The sequence below is a fragment of the Panthera leo genome, chromosome D1 (genome assembly GCF_018350215.1).
Source record: "Panthera leo isolate Ple1 chromosome D1, P.leo_Ple1_pat1.1, whole genome shotgun sequence".
In the NCBI taxonomy this organism is placed as follows: domain Eukaryota; kingdom Metazoa; phylum Chordata; class Mammalia; order Carnivora; family Felidae; genus Panthera; species Panthera leo.
The window spans coordinates 62,659,598-62,680,546 of NC_056688.1; the positions used below are offsets into that span (position 1 = coordinate 62,659,598).

The 20,949-nt window shown below is 38.3% G+C and overlaps 2 protein-coding genes across 2 annotated transcripts; both read left to right on the top strand.

Moving 5' to 3' along the window:
* Positions 1-1,756: 1,756 nt before the first annotated feature.
* LOC122200124 (olfactory receptor 52E4-like) lies at positions 1,757-2,710 on the top strand. Its single transcript, XM_042905579.1, has one exon. The coding sequence runs from the start codon at positions 1,757-1,759 to the stop codon at positions 2,708-2,710; it is 954 nt and encodes a 317-aa protein (XP_042761513.1).
* A 15,621-nt stretch (positions 2,711-18,331) lies between these two features.
* On the top strand, positions 18,332-19,273 carry LOC122200359 (olfactory receptor 52E5). The gene has a single exon (XM_042905913.1). It carries the CDS (start codon positions 18,332-18,334, stop codon positions 19,271-19,273), a length of 942 nt encoding a protein of 313 aa, XP_042761847.1.
* The last annotated feature ends 1,676 nt before the right edge of the window (positions 19,274-20,949 follow it).

Sequence of the window (20,949 nt, forward strand, 5' to 3'; positions counted from 1 at the left end):
ACGCTTAACCGACTGCGCCACCCAGGCGCCCCTCAATTAAGCTTTTAAAATGGACTCTGGGCTTTTTGTCCATGTGCACATCTAGAAAAAGATGAAATTACTACCTTGCCTTCCAGGAATAATCCTTGAGCTTATTGGCCCACACTATCTGCCACTATTTGTGGCACACAACTGCAGCAGAAATAAGGCAACTTTCTGACCAAAATTGTGAGAGGGTGGGTGTCCTACTGAATTTGAGGTATATTATCAAAAAGAGCTCCCTCTGCTTCTCCCCTGGAAAGCTCCCCCCCTCAGCCAGTAAAGTATCATTGAAAAACAGCAGCCCTGAAGATGGGGCTGACTCTGGACTGTGAATCTCATGATGTGTCATCCTACTTACTTCCTCAGACTCTCCTAAGTCCCACCAGCCATTGCCCTCTGATTTCTCAGCCTTGCATACTCCGATCAACAATGGCAAATATTGTTTTCTCCATATATATGAATAATTTTCTCTCTAGCTTCTTTGGGGACAAGAGACGTTCCTCTTTCTCAAGCAGAGCAGGTGACTACCAATTCCCTTGCCTGGGTATTACTACTCAGCAATAACTAGCTGGCAAAGTTACATGCAATCACATACATAATAAGAATCAGTTTAATAACTAACTCTCTTTTTCTCTATCTCTCACACATACACACACATAAGTGCACACTTACACAAATCCTGATTCTATTCAACAGCTAAATTCTGAAAAACTTGGAACCATACACTCCTGTGGCAGTGTTGGGAATATTAAAATGAATATCCCCCAGTTTTTGCCCCCAGGCAGCAGCATTTCTATTGGTAACAAATAGATAAATACATAAAAGAAGTCATGTTGTATTAGATGCAGCATAATTGTACAATATACTAGTGGCACAAAGTGTTAAAACAATTTCCTTTATTCATTTCAGGGATCAGGAAAGATTCATTAACAACACTTCAATTTTGATGTCACTGAAATTTGTTACTTGTTTTATCTATTCATACCTGAAGCCAGGAACAACTTAAGGACAAGGTGTAATTTTCTATGTTCATTATATGTTGTAAGAAAGATGAACGTAGTTTAATTGATAAGCAAAAGGTAATTTATTGTAAGAACATTAGGGAATGGCAGAATAAACAGTCTGGAGGTGTGGGATAGGAAACTAAGGCATTCCATAAGATCAGGAATCATCAAAAACAACAACGGTCTCATAGGAGAGATAGATTGAGGGAGATTTAAAGAAAGACCATCTGATTGACCACCCTTAAGTCATGTGCCTATATGAGATCCGTTAGGTAAATCCCTACATTTATATTATATCAAAAGACAGCCAATGGTATAATTCGGTCTTTCTCATTTGGACTTTGGATTCTCCAACACCATATCACACTTTGAGAAGTACCGGGTATAGCAGTTTCCCAAAAATAAAAAAGGAGCTATTTGAAAAAAAATGGAAAAAAATATCAAGCAGATAAGCATACACCACTAGGTGAAAGACTATAAGTTCCTTCAAAGAACTCACATTATTACAAAAGTTAAAGGCACACATATTACCCACAATTAATCTCAGAACAATAACATGTATTGAGAGTTACTCAATTACCCTCTGGAAAGAGCAGAATCTCTAAAGTTTGTAATCAACCACTCCTGCTACTACCTCCAGCACACCAGTTAAGGTTCTCTTCATTTTCTATGACCTTGATAAAGAAAAGATCATAACGAGAGTGAGATACCTACGCCTCAACAGGAATTCAATGACACTTGCTGGGAGAATGACTTCCATCAATGACACCCACTTCCATCCCCCCTTGTTTCACCTGCTAGGAATCCCAGGACTGGAAACTGTACATATCTGGATTGCTTTCCCATTCTGCATTGTGTACCTGATTGCCCTTGTGGGGAACATCACCATTCTCTTTGTGATCAAGACTGAACACAGTCTCCACCAGCCCATGTTCTACTTCCTGGCCATGTTGTCTATGATCGATCTGGGTCTGTCCACGTCCACCATCCCCAAAATGCTGGGCATCTTCTGGTTCAACCAACAAGAGATCAGCTTTGGGGGCTGCCTTGCCCAGATGTTCTTTATCCACATGTTCACAGGAATGGAGACCGTTCTCCTGGTGGCCATGGCTTATGACCGCTTTGTTGCCATCTGCAACCCTCTCCAGTACACCATGATCCTCACCAATAAAACCATCAGCATCCTAGCTTCTCTTGTTGTTGGAAGAAATTTAATTCTTGTGACTCCATTCGTGTTTCTCATTCTGAGGTTGCCCTTCTGTGGGCATCACATCATCCCTCATACGTACTGTGAGCACATGGGTCTTGCCCGGTTGGCCTGTGCACCCATCAAGGTCAACATTATCTATGGGCTCATGGTGATTTCTAATATCATTGTGGATGTGATCCTGATTGCCTCCTCCTATGTGCTTATCCTTCGAGCTGTTTTCCGCCTTCCTTCTCACGATGCCCGGCTAAAGGCTCTCAATACCTGTGGTTCTCATGTCTGTGTCATGCTGTGCTTTTACACACCAGCTTTTTTTTCTTTTATGACACACCGTTTTGGCAGAAACATTCCCCGCTATATCCACATTCTTCTGGCTAATCTTTATGTGGCTGTCCCACCGGCCCTTAATCCGGTCATCTATGGAGTCAGGACCAAACACATCCGAGAGAGAGTTGTGAAGATATTTGTACAGAAATAATAGTTCTGTGTCAACATTTGGAAAATATATCCACATACCACCTACATTTTAATAATCTGAGCTCTGCTTCAAATTTCCTATTAGAGTAGATAGCAGTAGCCAGATTTTTATTTTTTATTGGAATTCATTTAGAGTTGACAGGTAACTTTGCTGTCTGCTCTACCCACCCGCCCCATGTAACTGGACGAAGGGAAAGCACTGATGGAAAAGGAAGATGTCCTGGAGGCAGCAGTGGTTTGGGAGTAGAATGGCTGGTGGGAAAAGATGAGAACACTCCCCATTTTTCCATGTGTCTTCTCTTTAGGTACGTTCAGACCCTGAAGGAACACTGATCCAACAATCTCACTTTGTAGATGAGGAAAATAAGGTATAAGCCATGGCTTGGTGACAGTGTCTAAATTAGTGCATCTGTTCCACAGATTTATATTCTGTATATTAATCCTCAAGTTTTGCCTTCCTTCTCTAGAGTCATTACTCATTTTCATTTTAATGGTTCCCCTGTCTTTTTCTTACTGTCATTTTTGTTCCCTTTCTTCTTTCTAATCTAATTCTTCCCATTTCCCTCTCTTCCTCCTTCTCTCCCTCTTTTTCCTCCCCCCTCTCCCTCCTCCCTTCTCTTCTTCTCTTTTTATCTCTCTCTCTCTCTATCTCTTCTTCACTGTTCCTCCAATAAACCAAGTATCTGTGAATTGAAGAATATGGGAGAATACAGTTTAGATATTAAAGATATATGACATTATTTCCTCACTTACAGCAAAGTCATTTTAGATGTGAATAATTGTATGTGTTCTATGTCTAGTTCTAACTGAATTCTACCTAAAATTTTCCTTCTTTGTTACACCATTTACCTTCATATATACAAGATTCCAGAAGAAAATTTGGAAAAGGAAATCAGCATCCTCCTATGGTTTAAGCACAAAATCAGTCTTGATAGCGAATTCAGAATAATCTCAGCATAATTTATTAATAATGCAGATTTCCAGTACGTAGTACCATTTTCCAAACTCCAGTTATAGGTGGAGAATGTAGTTTGCTATAAACTAGATGAAAGGATCACTGAACTTTAATTTGTGACTGACTAGGGCTCTTTTTAAAAAAAATCAGAAATCTTCATCATATCTTCTGTTTCAGAACCACATTCTTGTTTTGCATGATGGTAAGCAAAATACTCAAAAGCACACCAGAGTGGAATATCAGAAAATGAGGATAGATATAGGTAAGAGTACAAGCAAAGCAACAATACCTGTTGCAATTTCTGTAAATCTGGGCAATTTAGGTGAATCTGAGCAGCTCTTGGTCTGAAGTTTGATGCTGGCAAAGCAAAATTCTTGGGTCCTATAGCACCTTGTGAAATACCCTTACTCCTGTGAGCATGAATAAGTTTGCTTGTTTGTTTTTTTCAGCCTCTGTCTCTTAGTCCTAAAATCTAATGGACAAAATATTTTGAAGTTGGGAAGACATTAAAATTCACCTGATCTTTCCCATTTATTTTATATTTCTCCTTTATTTACAAGTAAGAAAACCAAGGTCCAAATAAAGGCAGGAACTTGTGTGCATAAAATGTATGCATATTTAGCAGCATTTTGATTATAACAAGAGTAGATAACTCATATAAATCATATAGATCACTCATACAAATCATATAAATCCGCAAACTCTTAGCTCTTGTAAAACATTTAGGTTGAAATATTTTATGTATGTACATGAGGCTCAACCATTGGTCCCATATGGAGATATCTAGGAAAGTGGGAGAGAGAGCGAGTATCATAGGATTGGTGTTGGTGATGACAGAAAGGAGAGTACATAAAGCCTAAGTACAGGAACAAGCAGAAGAGTAACAGAGTGAAACTGGTACAGTCCTCACCAGTGTGGTCCATTAGTGGTGAGTGGTAAAGATTGGCCAACTCCCTGGTCATCCATATCTATACCACGTATAAACATACTAAAGACAGGGTTTATTCTGCAGTCAATGATATGAAGCAGTCTATGGCATGTATACAGACCGCTGGTTAAATCTATATATGATATTGGTAAAATTCAATGTAAAAGTAATAGTGTACATAATGTGGAATGGGATTCATTGTAATGCTGGTCCTGAGATGGACCATGAGCAAACTGCTTAGACCTGGTTCAGTCCCTGTCCTAGGCTCCCTTCCCAGGGTACCTCTGTGCTTTGGAATAGCTTCCTCAAAATTTTCTAAGTTTGTTTCTGTACATGGGACTGGTTGGGGATGGCACTGCTGTCTGACAGGGTGCCCTGAGCCTAGATCCGGCTGAGCACATCAGCCCAGTCCTCAATTCTCCTCTTTAGAGAACTCTGTGACTCTTTTTCCTGTACCCACCAGCTTGGAAAATCAGCCATTTGACTGAAGAAGCTTTGTGACTCGTATCTATGGGGTTGTCCTGAGATCTCATGGCTAGGACCTGGGTTCAGTAGAGCGGCTTGGTGAGCAGATAAGATTTTCTGGACAGCGAAGTTTCTCTTTCATGGAATTCCAGAAGATGGAGCCATCACAATAGTGCTGACATGCTGATTGGAGGTGACTCTCACTCATCACTTACTGCAGACACAGGAGGAGTTCAGGGCTCTGATTTAACCATTGGTCCTCTTCTGAACCTTGGGCTTGAGTTATGTGTTACAGCTGTTCACTGACTCCCACCCATCTATGTTCAAACTTAGTGCTGCCTCCTAGCTACAACACCCAAGGGTGGCAGTGGGAGCAGCATATATCCTCTATCTCACTGCCTCCTCTACCATAGCATTGGTACCCAGAATGATTATCCCAACCCTTCCATAGGCTCCACACTACCCACCAGGTGTTCCTCCAGAAATGGTTGCATTTACCACTCCAGAGTCTTTTGAGAACACTGTTCTGCAATGTCATTAGCTACTTTCAGTCTATGTCCTATTTTATCTCCAATTGATATGATAGCATGCTTTCTTGAGCCAATGTTAAGTAATGTCAGATGAGGTAGGGGCATTCCTTGTATGAATGGGAAGGTTCTCACTCTACCCACGTGCCTCACCTATACTCCAAGCTGGTGACACTGAGTAAAAGGGAGCAATGCAATCAGAACTGAAAAAGATCACTTTCTAGATATATAGTGATTAGGGACTAAATATTTCAGGTGGCTAAAAGATGTGTTTTTCTAAATTAATGTTATAAAATTCAAAAAAATAAATTTAACATGAACAGAAAAAAACCATCATGCACATTTTCCTGAATGATCTGGTTAAGCCTGACATTTATGGTCATCACCAATCAAGGACAAGACAAACCTTTGAGAGATCATTAGAAGCTGCTATTCATAAGTAGTACAGTGAGTGATGCAGCATCTTAAGTAATGGTGCAATTAGTATTAAATAATTAGAATTGGAAATGCCAGAAGCAAGACAATCTATATTGTTTTGAAGAGCCATGGCATTGTAAGTAATAACAGTGTTAGTACCTTACCTTTGTGGCAGGAGAAATTAAATGGTCAGAATTGGTCTGTTTGACAGTTTAAAAAACATGAATAGAAAGTTAATGTAATGGAATAGAAAGAAGAAATTATCTGGAAACTATAAAGGATCTCCATGTGCAGTGATTGAACAACCAAGAATATATATATTTTCTACCCATTATCCTAAATCTTCATCAATAAATTATTATATATCACATATGTACATGAATTTTATAATAAATTTATAGTCAAATTGTTAATATATTCAGGAGACTTACAAAAATATTTGTCCAGGCACTGCACACAGTGTAGGGCAAGTCCTGCACACATTTTTATATCTACTCTTGGTTTGCCCAATTTCTAACTTCCTTTTGCACTCTTGTGATGGGTGTCAAAATAATAATGCGCTGGACCTGGAGCATGATCCCAATGTCTTGGGAATAATCTGTATGCAGCTTGACTATTGGTTTGTGGATGAAACTATATGTATGTGTATGAATGTACACATGCTTATGTTTGTGTTAAATGTGGCATAAATTTACTAGTGTCTGTGATTATTAAATGCATTTCCACATAGGCTTAATATTAAATATGACATAAGAAGAGAAAAATATACAAAAAATAAAAATAATTGAGGAAATGATGAAAAAATACAATAACTTCCATGTTTAATGATATTTTATCAGATTAAATGTTTCAAGACAAAGCTGTTTTCTATAAACCTCCTCTGCCCTCCCAGTCACTCCTTCTTCTTGGGAATCCTTTATGCAACACCCAGTAGTTTACAGAATATAGAAGCCAGTCTAGCTCATTGAATATCAGTACTGTTTATCTTCAATACTGTTATCCACCAAGACCTTAGAAGCAGACATAACTCAATCTCACATAAAGAAGTAAACGTTCATGAAATTTAAACCAGATACAATATCTTCTCAAATCTGTTTCAAAATTGACCTACTAAGTGGTTTTTCGATCCATAGATCATGATAATTTAGTCAGAGCCTTGATATTATCCTGCTTCAAAACAAAACAAAACAAAACCAAAAACACAAAAAAACACAAAAAAGCTCAACCAATCAAACAAACAAAAAAACCTTGTAAAAATTCCAGATGCCTGCAGACCCTTCCATTTTCCACAAGCCAAGTTTTAAGAAAATTTCCAACAGTTTTCCCAAGTGGTTTCATGATTTTTACACCTGTACCAACAAATATGAGGGTTCCAAGCACTACATTCTCACCATTTGGTCTTTTTGGTCTTTTGAATTTTAGCTACTCCAGTGAGCGAAAATCAGTATATCATTATAGCTTCAATTTCCATTTTTCCCATGGCAAATAATGTTGTTCATATGTTAGCAGAAACCATTTTTTCAATCTTTTGTGAAATGTGTTAGTCTTTTCCAAGAACTACAAAATAAACTACTTTGAGAAATATTTCAGTGTAGTTCAAAAGTCTTTTAGAAATTGGTGTTCAAATGAAAAATTGCTTATGTTAAAAGTAAAATAAGACCAGTAAAATTATATTTAGCATATGTAATATGAAATATCATATATTACGTATGGTATATTATATAAAATAAAATTAAGTTTAAATAGAGAAATCTTCAGGAGAAGATAGGGCTGCCTGTTGGCTATATTAATCAGAGTTTTGGAAAAAGCGGTTGGCAAACACAAGCCGGGCCCCTTATATTACAACAAACTATTGGCACAAGGAATGATAAGGATAGTGCAGGTGAGGATATGTACAACTTCTTGGCCTGAAGACAAGAAGTTGTTCTTGGAACTCAGAGACTCAGAGAGCATTATGAAAAAGGCTGCCTGATAGGAGCTGAGATTTGTTTTGAAGGACTCACCCAACCCATGATGACCTTCATGTCACCTGCAAGGAGAGAGCAGGTTGAAACCAGAATATCCTGACTTTACTTCTGTCCTGTCCTCTGATGGCACTTTCTATTTTTTGAACCCAACCAGATGCCAAAGGACAAGGGAGGATATGGATGCGGTGCATACTTGTGAGTACTCTAGGATACAGAATATGGAGTGCTCCTGGAGCAGCAAAGAGAAGATATCCAGCACATTGGCCCACATAAATGAAAAGCTGGAGGAAAATTCTGAACAAAATCTTCAAAGCCTGCATTCATATATATTTCCCTTTCAATTACTACTCTATATTCGTTTTTCAGGATTATATGTGTGTTATCAGATATTGTCTCTTTCTACTTCTTTTCAAATTTTTATTTAAAATATAGTGCATATACAGTGCACTACTGGTTTCAGAAATAGAATTCAGTGATTCATCATTTACATACAACACCCGGTGTTCATCATAACAAGTGTCCTCCCAAATACCCGTCACATCACCCATCTAGACACCCCCACCCACCTCCCTCCATCAACCCTCAGTTTGTCCTCCATCATTAAGAGTCTCTCATGGTTTGTTTCCCCTCTCTTTTTCCCCCCTACCCTATGTTCATCTGTTTTGTTTCTTAAATTCCATATATGAGTGAAATCATAAGGTATTTTTCTTTTTCTGACTTATTTCACATAATACATCTAGCTCCATTCACATCGTTGCAAATAGCAAGATTTCATTCTTTTGATCACTGAGTAATATTCCATTGTGTGTGTATATACAGAATAGAATACTGTGATTGATGTGTGTGTGTGTATATACCACATCTTCTTTATCCATTTATCAGTTGATAGACATTTGGGCTCTTTCCATAATTTGGCTACTGTTGATAGTGGTGCTATAAACAACAGGGTGCATGTGCCCCTTCAAATCAGCACTTTTATATCTTTTGGATAAATACCTAATAGTGTAATTGCTGGGTCCTAGGGTAGTTCTATTTTTAACTTTCTGAGGAAACTTCATACTGTTTTACAGAGTGGCTGCCCCAGTTTGCATTCCCACCAACAGTGCAAAAGTGTTCCCCTTTCTCCATATCCTTGCCAACATCTTGTTTCCTGAGTTGTTACTGTTAGCCATTCTGACAGGTGTGAGGTGGTGTCTCATTGTGGTTTTGATTTGTATTTTCCTGATGATGAGTGATTTTGAGCATCTTTTCATATGTCTGTTAGCCATCTGAATGCCTTTTATTTCTTTTTGTTGTCTGATTGTTGAGGCTAAGACTTCTATGCTAAATAGGAATGGTGAGAGTGGACATCCCTGTCTTGTTCCTGGCCATATAGTAAAGGCTCTTAGTTTTTCCTCATTGAGGATGGCATTAGCTGTGAGTCTTTCATATATGGCCTTTACAATGTTGAGGTATGTTCCATCTACCCCTACTTTGTTGAGGGTTTTTATCAAGAATGGATGCTATATTTCATCAAATGCTTTTTTCGCATCTATTTACAAGACCATATGGTACTTATCCTTTCTTTTATTAATGTGGTGTATCACTTTGATTGGTTTGTGAATATTGACTCATCCCCGAAGCCCAGGAATAAATTCCACTTGATCATGGTGAATAATTCTTTTAATATACTGTTGAATTTGATTTGCTGATACTCTCTCTTATTGTTCTCAGGGTTCCCTTAGCAGAGATTTAAATTTCCTTTTATGCTTTTAACAAGACCAAGAGTTATGCAAAATAATGCTGATTTAAAAAAAAATCATGTGGCCTAATACACTTTGAAATCAAATATGGTATGTTTACCTTAAGGGTTAAAATTAAAAAAAAAAAAAAGAAGGAATGAAATAATCATGTAATTGCCACCCATGTTCTATGTTTGTGTTCCTAGGTATTCCCACATAATTTCAGTACCACAGTGAAATTTAAAATGTAGGTAGGAGGCATTAAGCCTCTGACTGGCTAGTGAGCCGGGACCTGTTTGAGAACAGTATTTGATGGAGGATGCAGATTGCTTATCATCTGTAACTAGAAGGTATTTCTGACCAGGAAACATAGAGCTCTACCTCAAGGATATGGAAATTTTCCATCCCATACTCCAGGCCCAGGGACATGGCCCATTGTGAGAGGCCCTTCTCAGGGGACTAGGCTCTTATATAACTCCTTGGCCCTGGCTATTGAGACTCAGTCACACGCAGCTTGCAGTCTGTGACATCCAGACTGCAATGACTTCTCAGATGCTGGGCAGAGGTAGGTGAGTCAGCTCCTGTATATGCTGGAAGAGGGTTCACAATGGCAGTAACAAAAGTGTTCGTGTGATGAGGGAGGTCTGCTGGCTCAGCCAGAGTCTTTGTAGCTGGGGCCATCTCCAAGTGGTGCAGCAAGAGAGAGAAGTTGTGGTGAGAACAACATGGATTCTTAGCTACACATCAGTCATTCCCACAGAATGACACTGCAAAACACTCACAGTGCTAAATAATAAACTGGTATCAACAAACCCAGGATCCCTATATGTATATACAAACATATAACAAAGAATGTCATATTCAAACATGAAGGAAAATATCAATGGTAACTCTCATTAGCTGTCCCAAATGAAATCTTTCCTTCCCTGCATCCTTCTATATTGTCATCTCGGAAGCGAATCTCTTACACTGGGCACAGCTATCCTAGTGAGAGAAGGCTACAGCATATCTAAGAAAGGGTAACAGATAGGTTGAAATATGGAAAGCCTGGGAACCTGCTACAGAGGTTATTCAATTCTGCTGCAAAGAATGGAAGCCAGTCTAGTAGAAGTCCAATAGTTTACCAGAAATTTGAATGTCTGAAAGGAAAGAGAGAGGTTCAGAAAAGGAGAAGAAGAGAGAGCCCCAGAGAGTTATGTGAATATAAACTTAGGAAATATACATGGAAGTGCTTATTACACAGAAAAAAATCAGTAAATGGGGAAGATGACTATGTAAGTAATCATAATGGTTACAATAGAGGCAATGATCTAAACAGACAATAATTTTTGCCAGTTATGAAAATCTTATTGACTGAGGACATTGCGAACCTATAGTATATTTAGAATACCAAAGCACCTTTTGGGAAGTTTCCCTATAAAGACTGGTAAATAATGGAAGGATAACTATGACAGTAGAAAGCAAAATACTGGAATTAGTCGAATTTAAGATCATTGAAATTGGAGACTTCAAATGCATCCCTGCTGCATGCCTACCTTTGGAATAATACTTGGCAAATAGTAAGCACTCTATAAATATTCATCAAATGAATTAAAAGATTCATAACTGAGAACTTCTATAATAGATTAAGGCAGAGGGTGGTAGTAGTGGTAAGTTTGCAGACGATAATAAGTACAGAAGGTGAAAAAGTTATTGGGAGAAATTATTAGAACATGTAACAATCTATAAGATTTTAGAGCCTTGATACATGAGCTTAATCTTTTATTGCAAGAATAATATAACAAACCCAACCAAGTGAAATAACCTCCACTCCCCTGCTCACCCTAAGTTCCACCATGAGAAGTGAGCAGAGGATATCTCAAACTGTTTATGAGCCCTCAATCCCTCTCCCCTGGTTCTGCACAGAGTCCCTTGCTCCTTTCTCTTAGGATGTGAATCACTGCTTCTCAATCACATTTTTTAACAGGATTATATCGATTAGATATATGTTTTTCAAAAGAAAAAAACATTGAGGGCCATTGGTGAAGAGGGATAAATTATAGAAAAAGTTAAGATAAAATATTATGGAAGTCTTAATTTACTCAATTATTGTAAACAGGAAGAAAAGTTAAATTTGACAGCTATTTCTGAAGACTAACCCTATTAAATTGTTATAAAGTTGGCCTACTGCAATCCTTCTCCATCACTAATAGCATGGTACAGGATAACATCATCTCCAACCTGGATGTTTGTGATAAGTTTCTAACTGATCTGATTACAAATGCACTTCTTGCCCTGAATACATTTTGACAGTGAACCAGAGTGATTTTTTTGAAATGTAAATTGCATCATGTTACACTGTACCTTATAATCTTACAGTGTCTTCTCATCGCTTCTAGTATGAAGAGAAAATTCCTTAAAATTAACCATAAGTACCTACACAATCCCATCCCTCAGTTTTTGCATTTCCTGTTCCCATTAACTAGAAGCATTCTTCTCCACTCATTCCTCTCTTCCACTTACTGTTACTGGACTCTTATCTTTCAGCTATCAATTTAGTTAACACTTCTTCAGGAAAGCATTCCCCATGAACTCTGGTCAGGTTAAATGAGCTTTAGTATACAGTGACTCTTCTTTGTAGCCCAGTTGTTACTTTACACTATTTAAATGTATTTGGTTAAGGTTGGTCTCTCTCACTAGACTAAATGATCCTGAGAAGAGGGCCTGGATTTGATTGAATTTGCCCACACAGTACTTTAAACACTAAGACCAGGCACCTAGTGGTTGCCAAATTACAGTTAACTGTGTTTAAATGGAGAATTTCCAGGATTTAATGCCTGTTTGGATGTGAAGCATGAAGGAATATAGAGAAGAGAAAAGTATAGATGATGTCTCCAAGGTTTCTTGCCTGGGATACTGTGTATATAACACCATCAACTAAAATTGAGGAAAATGGAGAAATGGTTTCAGAGTAAAGATGACCAACCTACTACAGAACTTGGTGGATAAGATGTGCCTTAGTTATAATCGAGGCAGACATTCTGTAAAAGTATTTGGAGATGTATAGTGAACTGTGAAAGAAATATTCTAGAAACGTATTTTGAGAAGCACCAGAGAAAAAATGTAGTGCTTACAGTTAGGAAAGTGAATGGAATCATTCTTAGGAGGCACCTGGGTGAGTAGAGACTGCAGACAAGGACAGAACACTACTTAAAAGAAAGATAAAGGAAGACAAGAGTAAGAACATTTCAAAAAGTATTCTGAGAGTTAGATGAAAAACACAAAGAAGTGTTTTAAAAGCCAAGAGAGATTTCTTGAAGAAGATTTCATGGAGATGAGGACATTAATAGATGACGAATTTACCGTTCCCTGGTTGTAGGCATGCCACAGCCAGTTATCTTTAGTTATTTCTAGTCTCCAGGTAACAGGAAAGCTGGAGTTATAATGACTGTGTGAGATTCAGTCTCAAGCCCAGAAAAAAAACAAAATCAGAGCATGTATTCTCAAGTGACAGTTACTTAGAGTGAACTGAGATCTATAAGCTTTTCTGTAGTACACTAAAGTGTGTGTGTGTGTGTGTGTGTGTGCGCGCACATGTGCCTGCATTGGAAGCGGGGATTATGTCTGATGCATCTCAGAAAGGTTGTTTTATTGAACTAGGAATAAACATGAATTTTATTCAAAGCCACAGAGCATAGCAAATTAATGTTTTGCCCCAACCATAGAGTTACAGAGAATATTTGCAAGTAGAGAAAGAAGACAGAGTGAGATGTGAGGTTTAAATGAAGAAAAATAAGTAAGGAAAGAATGTTTCCCAAGACTAAAGGATAAGATAAGGCCAAGGGAGAACAGAGACACAATGCCATATGTAGCATGTACTATGGTATCTCTCCCAAATCTGTTTTTTAGGACCTACCCATCTATCCCTCGGCTGCTGGGGATATCAGATTCTGAGAGCTCACATCTGCACTCCGCCCTGGAAGGAACTACCTCATCCAAAGTTGTGCCCCATCACACAGGGTGGCCCATGGTCAATGACTAGATACCACGGGAATACAAATAACTGGCTTCCTTGCCTCATTGTGGGATAATTTAGAAGGGCTATTCCAGCTCCAAAGCTTCCCATTTTATCATGGGAGGTGTCAGATGCAACCTCACAAAAGGTCGGTTTCTCCTTTGAACAGATCCTACCTTATTGACTTTTTCACCAGTATGTTTTCCCAGAAAACTCAAATTTCCTTCTGCACACCATTCTATATCCCAGTTCTGTTCCTATGGAATTTAATCTAAGACACTGTATATAACAGGAAAGATTGTTATTTCTACTCTCTTTTCATTTGTTAATTATTGCTTGCCACTAATTAATGACCACAGCCTGTCACTGTATAAAGTATCCTGATATCATGGAGATAAATCTGACACTGGCTTGGATGCCAAGGAAATTATACCCTAGTGTTAGATGTCTACCAGTTTCTCAAGCTGGAATGAGCATCAGAATCACCTGCTGGGTTTATTAGCAGATTATTGGACCTCACCCCCGAGTTACCGGTTTAGTGGATTTGGAATATTGTCTAAGAATTTTCATTTATAAAAAATTACCACATGATGCTGATACTCCTGGACTAGGGACACATTTTGAGGACCAGTGATAACTAACATAACAGAGAAATAGACTTCTGGAAAAAAAATAACAAAAAGCATAAGTAATCCTGAAATAAGTCAATTAGGGAAGGCACTGTGAATGGTATATCATTAAATCTGGGTCAAGAACTATTTTGTTGATTGGAGCTTGTAGAGAAGATTTCCTCATTGGAAGAAATAAGAAGACATGAAGAAGAAAGTATTCAGAAAGTATGAAGTTCAATTTAACCGAAGTGTAGAGGTAAGACTATATAGGTGGGTCATAATTAGTGTTTAAGAGTCTTTGGTGCCATTTTATAAAGTATTGACTTTTTTTCACATAAGGCACTATTGCTGGTTTTATTCCTGTATGCCAGAGTTGGCAAACTTTCTCCATAAAGGGAGAAAGAATACATATTTTTAGCTTTGCTGGCCAGTTCTTGAGCATAACTGCTCAACTCTGCCACTGTAAGGTGGAAACAGCCATAGAAAACATACAAATTAACAAGAATGTTTGTGTTCCAAAATATCTCTATTTACAAATGCAGATGGTGGGCCAGATTTGGCTCATAGCTCAGAGAATGGAGATTTCATTTGCTTATGATAATGAATCTGATAAAAATAAAATTTTTCTTTTATTGGCACATTCACTAAAAAGGAGAAGCTAACTTACACTTTGAGTCTGGAAATGATTTTTTTCACTCACAGGAGAATCTACACAATTTTTCAGTTGTTCAGCTTAATTATGACAAGAGCATTTAAGTCATTGTGAGACAATTGGTTAATTGTGACAATGTTAGTGAATACATACAAGAAGTTTAAAACTTCAAGTGAACAATATAACTCTTCAGAGCTAACATTTTAGAAAAAGTAATTCCTGTAACAAACACATGATCTTAAGGTTAGAAATAACAGCCATCAAGTTGGAAGCTGCATATCACAGAAGAACCTGTGTTTGTTTATAGTCACAGGAACTGGTGAATATATAAAATAAACTTGAACACAAACTTTGTTCCTTTTGCTAATTCTTTCCCATTGAATTCTTATTTCCACCAAATTTAGGTATTCCATATTCTGTCCTATTTCACTGACAGATTAAATCATTTAGCCCTGAAGTTTAAGTTTTGTGCCAATGAAATGTTGTCTATAGTTTCCTAGTTAATACTATTGTGATTTATTATAACCTCTATTTTTCTTTTATCTTTCAAAATGGCCATGGACGAATTAAGTATTTTAAATGTTTTTTTAATGTTTATTTATTTTTGAGAGACAGAGAGAGACAGAGCACAACTAGCGGAGTGGTAGAGAGATAGGGAGACACAGAATCCAAAGCAGGTTTCAGGCTCTGAACTGTCAGCACAGAGCCTGACGCAGTGCTCAAACTCTGAATGGCAAGATTATGACCTGAGCCGAAGTGAGACAGACGCCCAACCGACCAAGCCACCCAGGAGCCCCAGGAATTAAGTATTTTAAACTAGTAATAATTATATCCCACAAGTAGGGGTGTGATTATCATATCGGTATTTATCATCGGTCCCTCTAGAAGCAGTAGATGGGAGGAAACACAAAAGCTGAAAAACCAAGTAAGACAATTTGGTAATAGATCAGTTTCACAATGTTGGTCAGCCAAGGTATATTGGCGAAAATAAAAATAGAAAAATAGGAAAAAAATGAAGATAAAAACATAAATAGTATAAATTTCAAAAACAGAGCCAACAGTGCTTAATAATTAATTAGAAGAAATAATTAGGATGAATAAATTATTCATAGTTTTCAACTATTTGTTACTGAAAAGATACTACACATTAATAGAAATAAGTACATTGCATGAGAAATAATAGGGAATTCATGGCAGGAAGTGGCAAGTGGAATGGAAAGAGGTGGTCTCAGGAAATATTTCTCCTTCTTCTCCTCAGTGCTGACATTTACATAGAATCTCTATGCAGGGCAGAGTAGCAGCATCACGTGTCTACAACTTTGAATTCTCAGACCAGCCCACATGATCCGTGTTGTCACTCTCAATTTCCAATTTTTACAATTTGATGATTAATAGAAGCAATTATTAATTTGGATATACTTTTTAATCCTTTTGCCTGAGCTCCATTTACCCTCTTTTTAAATGGGGACAATAGTGGTACTGATCTCAGACCTGTTTTAACCTTTATGCATAATAATACTTGCAAAGTACTGAGCAAATACTTGGTGCATAATGTAGAGCTAGACTTTTTTCATCATAACGCAACCTGAGTTATTTTTCTTCTTATTAGAAAGGAAAATGAAAAGAATTCTCTGACATATTAAAGGGTGCATAGAAAGGTGAATCTAGTTAAATGTAATGGGGGGGTGGAAGGTGTGGATATTGATTTTCATGGGATCAGACCCAATTAGAAGGAAAAAACTGGGGGCACCTAGGTGGCTCAGTTGGTTAATCGTCCAACTTCGGCTCAGGTCATGATCTGGCAGTTCATGAGTTTGAGCCCTGTGTTGGGCTGTGTGCTGACAGCTGAGAGTCTGGAACCTACTTCAGATTCTGTCTCCCTCTCTCTCTGCCCCTCCCCGACTCATGTGTGTGTCTCTCTCTCTCCCTCTCTCAAAAATAAAATAAAAACATTTTTTAAAAAAGTAGGAAAAGACTGGACCAACACAATCCAGAGAGTGAACACCTCATAACGTATTTTCCCCCCTCCAGTAGGATTATAGCACATCTTTGAAAGCAACTCCACAGTACATTATTTTTAAAAATTAGACACAGTACGAACAAATCCCAATCTAAATGAGATATCATTGTACCTTCAAAGAAGTTTCTGAGGCCTCTGTTAAAGCCACGTCATGGGAATTTCTGTAAAATTGGTACCACCATATCAGAACTCATTGCACTCTCAAAGGAACATCAAGGCAAAACATATGGCACTGCCTTAGATGTAGCACTGCCCACACTCAACAAGCCCAGTCACTGTAGGTATTTCACCCATGCCCCAGAGCACCCCACAGAACACACCCTGTAACAGAACAGTTTCTAATGGTTGGGCACATCCAAGAATCCCACAGCTCCACCATGTTACAGGTTACATCCATGGCACAGGGCCAGTTACAACACAGACTCAACCACAAGGCACACCAGATAGAGTCCACTGTTAGAGTAAATAAGCCTGATGCCAGCTTCAATACATTAGCTTTGATCACTATATAAGGGAAACTAGCTAAAGCACTAATATAACTTAACCTGTTCCCAAATGCAGGCAAGTATCTGGCCTTGGTACTGCTCTAACTGTAAAAAAAGATAGACATATTGTCACTATCCAGGCAGCATGAAGGATTATCCATTAATACAATGCATCATGAAGAAGGCAGAAAAGAAGATCAAAAATCACAAAAGGCTCTTCAAAATATCTGGGAACAACCAGTGTTAAACTGTTTAGGAATGAGAATGTGATTTAACCTATTGAATGATAAGACTTTGTAGTTCTAGGAGGGGTACTACTTTGCTTGAATCACATAATAGTCTCCCAATGTGTCTAAATTTCTTAATCCATTCCTTAGCTCAGATCTAAGCACCAGCTATACAGTCCCTCTATTTTGCAAGTATCATTCCCCTGAACCATCCATCTCATTCCCAGTCCTGTGATACTACACATATACACACTCACACACACACACACACACACACACATACACACACACACACAACATCTTGTTTATGCTTTACATCCTTGTTTATGATTAACAGACAAAACTGATAATAAATATTTGCATATGCAGATTCTTCCTTACACATGGAAGGGAAGAAACATGCAGGACTGCTGTATTTGGAAATTTTTTACATGGTTTTCTATGTAGATGAGGCAAATACTTTGAAGTAAGAGTGCCTTTTTAACTGTGCCTCACATTGCCTCTTTAGGCCTCCTCTGCTGTATTATGGAATTAAAGAATGGATTTTCTGTTTCTCCAGAAAGTAGGCAACATGCTATGAAAGAGGTTAGGGTGTCTCCCTGGAAGCGAGAAAACTCCTGCAAGAAATGAGTCTATAACCAACTCCCACCAATATGCTGCATTCCAACAATACACATTTTCACCCCTCTTCCTTCCTTCTGGTGGGGATTCCAGGACTAGAAGATGTGCACATCTGGATTGGCTTCCCCTTCTTTGCAGTGTATCTGACAGCCCTCCTAGGGAACATTACTATCCTGTTTGTGATCCAGACTGAACACAGCCTCCACCAACCCATGTTTTACTTCCTGGCCATGTTGGCCTGCACTGATCTTGGCCTGTCTACAGCCACCATCCCCAAGATGCTAGGAATTTTCTGGTTCAATCTCAGGGAGATTGGGTTTGGTGCTTGCATCACACAGATGTATACTATCCATATATGTACTGGCCTGGAGTCTGTGGTGCTGACAGTCATGGCCATAGATAGATACATTGCCATCTGTAACCCCCTGAGATATAGTATGATCCTCACCAATAAGGTGATAGCTATCCTGAGCATAGTCATCATAGTCAGGACTTTGGTGTTTGTGACTCCATTCATATTTCTCATCCTAAGATTGCCTTTCCGTGGTGTCCGGGTTATTCTTCACACCTACTGTGAACACATGGGTTTGGCAAAGTTGGCTTGTGCCAATATTAGGATCAATGTTGTCTATGGCTTGATTGCTTTCTCAGTGGGATACATCGACCTTTCTGTGATTGGATTCTCCTACGTTCAAATCCTCCAAGCAGTCTTCCATCTACCTTCCTGGGATGCCAGGCTCAAGGCACTTGGCACATGTGGCTCCCATGTCTGTGTCATGGTAGCTTTCTACCTACCAGCCCTCTTCTCCTTCATGACACATCGCTTTGGCCACAACATCCCTCATTACATACACATTCTTCTGGCCAATCTGTACGTGGTTGTTCCCCCCGCTCTTAACCCTGTTATCTATGGGGTCAGGACAAAACAGATAAGAGAGCATGTACTAAGGATGCTTAACCCTAAAGGCTATTGACATTTAGCCCTATAAGGATTTTTTATGACGGGTTAGGGAAATAATAATAAGATCAAAGCAGAAGTAAACATTGGGAATATTTTTGTAAAACTCCAGCACTCCCACACAGGACAATCACAATATATTTCCCCCATTTCTCCCAATTTGCAAAGCCACTGGAAGGAATATCTCAGAGATTCTAAAACTATCTCTTTACTTTGCCACAAGAAAAATACAAACAAAACAAAACCACTCACATTTAAACCCCACAGATATTACAAAATTCCTAAAGAGAGAATAAGATTTGCAAAAGGGTATGGCCCCAGTAACTGCCTTGAGTAATTTCCTTCCACATTGAACTTCTCTTCATTCACATGTCAGAAGGTGAAGCTCATGTCTTAAAATGATGTGGGATTTCATCAATATCAAGTAGGATATAGTTGCAAAATAAATTAACTTAGAGTCATAAGAGCCAGGTTTAAATTCAGGCTCTGCCCTTGACTGAAAGATTTACCTGAGAATCTCACTTAAAGCTCTTTGAACTTCAGTATACATGCCAATAAAATGCTATAAAGCAATATTAATCTGGCACTGTGAACTCAAAAAAATGTTGAAAAAATCTTTGAAGTTTGTAAAACATGAAAAGATTTGGAAATAGTAAAAAAATGTATTTGTAGTGTGGTTGTTACTTCTAGCATATGTAGATTTAGCTTACTAAACCCAATTCTAGTATATAGTCACTGGTATGAGGTGAGGGGTCCATTCTGGGTTACCTCAGTGCTTGGGGCTCTTAATGACCCTCATCCCTTACCGTGGTCAGAGGGTCTGTCTGTCAGGAGACTAGAAAGCCCAAAGAATTATGAGGGCCCTATCTAGAACCCTCTTACCTTGTTGTTAAGAATGCAAACTGGTGCAGCCACTCTGGGAAACAGTATGGAGGTTCCTCAGAAAGTTAAAAATAACACTATCCTGCAACCCAGCCAATTGAACTACTAGGCATTTACTCGAAGGATACAAAAATACTGATTTAAAGGGGCACATGCACCCCGATGTTTATAGCAGCATTATCAACAATAACCAAATTATGGAAAGAGCCCAAATGTCCATCAACTGATGAGTGGATAAAGAAGAGATGGTATATATATACCATGGAATATTACTCAACCATCAAAATGAATGAAATTTTGCCATTTGCAACAACATGGATGGAGCTAGAGAGTATTATGCTAAGCAAAATAAGTCAGTCAGAGAAAGACAGATACCATATGATTTCACTCATATGTGATTTTAAGAAAAAAAAACAGATGAACATATGGGAAGGGAAGGAAAAATAAAATAAGATAAACACAGAGAGGGTGGCAAACCATAAGAGACTCTTAGCTATAGAGAACAAACTGAGGATTGATGGAGGAGAGGTGGATGGGGGATGGGTTAGATGAGTGATGGGCATTAAGCAGGGCATTTTGGTGTGATGAGCACTGGGTGTTATATGTAAGTGATGAATCACTAAATTCTACTCCTGAAACCAATGCTACACTATATGTTAACTACAGAATTTAAATAAAAATTTGAAAAAAATAAATAAAATAAAGCCATTTTGGTAAATTGGAAAAAAAAAGAAGAAGGCCCTATCTAGATTTGAGGCCTCAGGGAAACCCTGTTGCCCACAGTTCTTATTAGGGTAAGCTTTAGGACAA

Coding starts and splice junctions, on each gene's coding strand:
- LOC122200124 (XM_042905579.1), top strand. CDS start 1,757: ATGACACTTGCTGGGAGAATGACTTCCATCAATGACACCCACTTCCAT.
- LOC122200359 (XM_042905913.1), top strand. CDS start 18,332: ATGCTGCATTCCAACAATACACATTTTCACCCCTCTTCCTTCCTTCTG.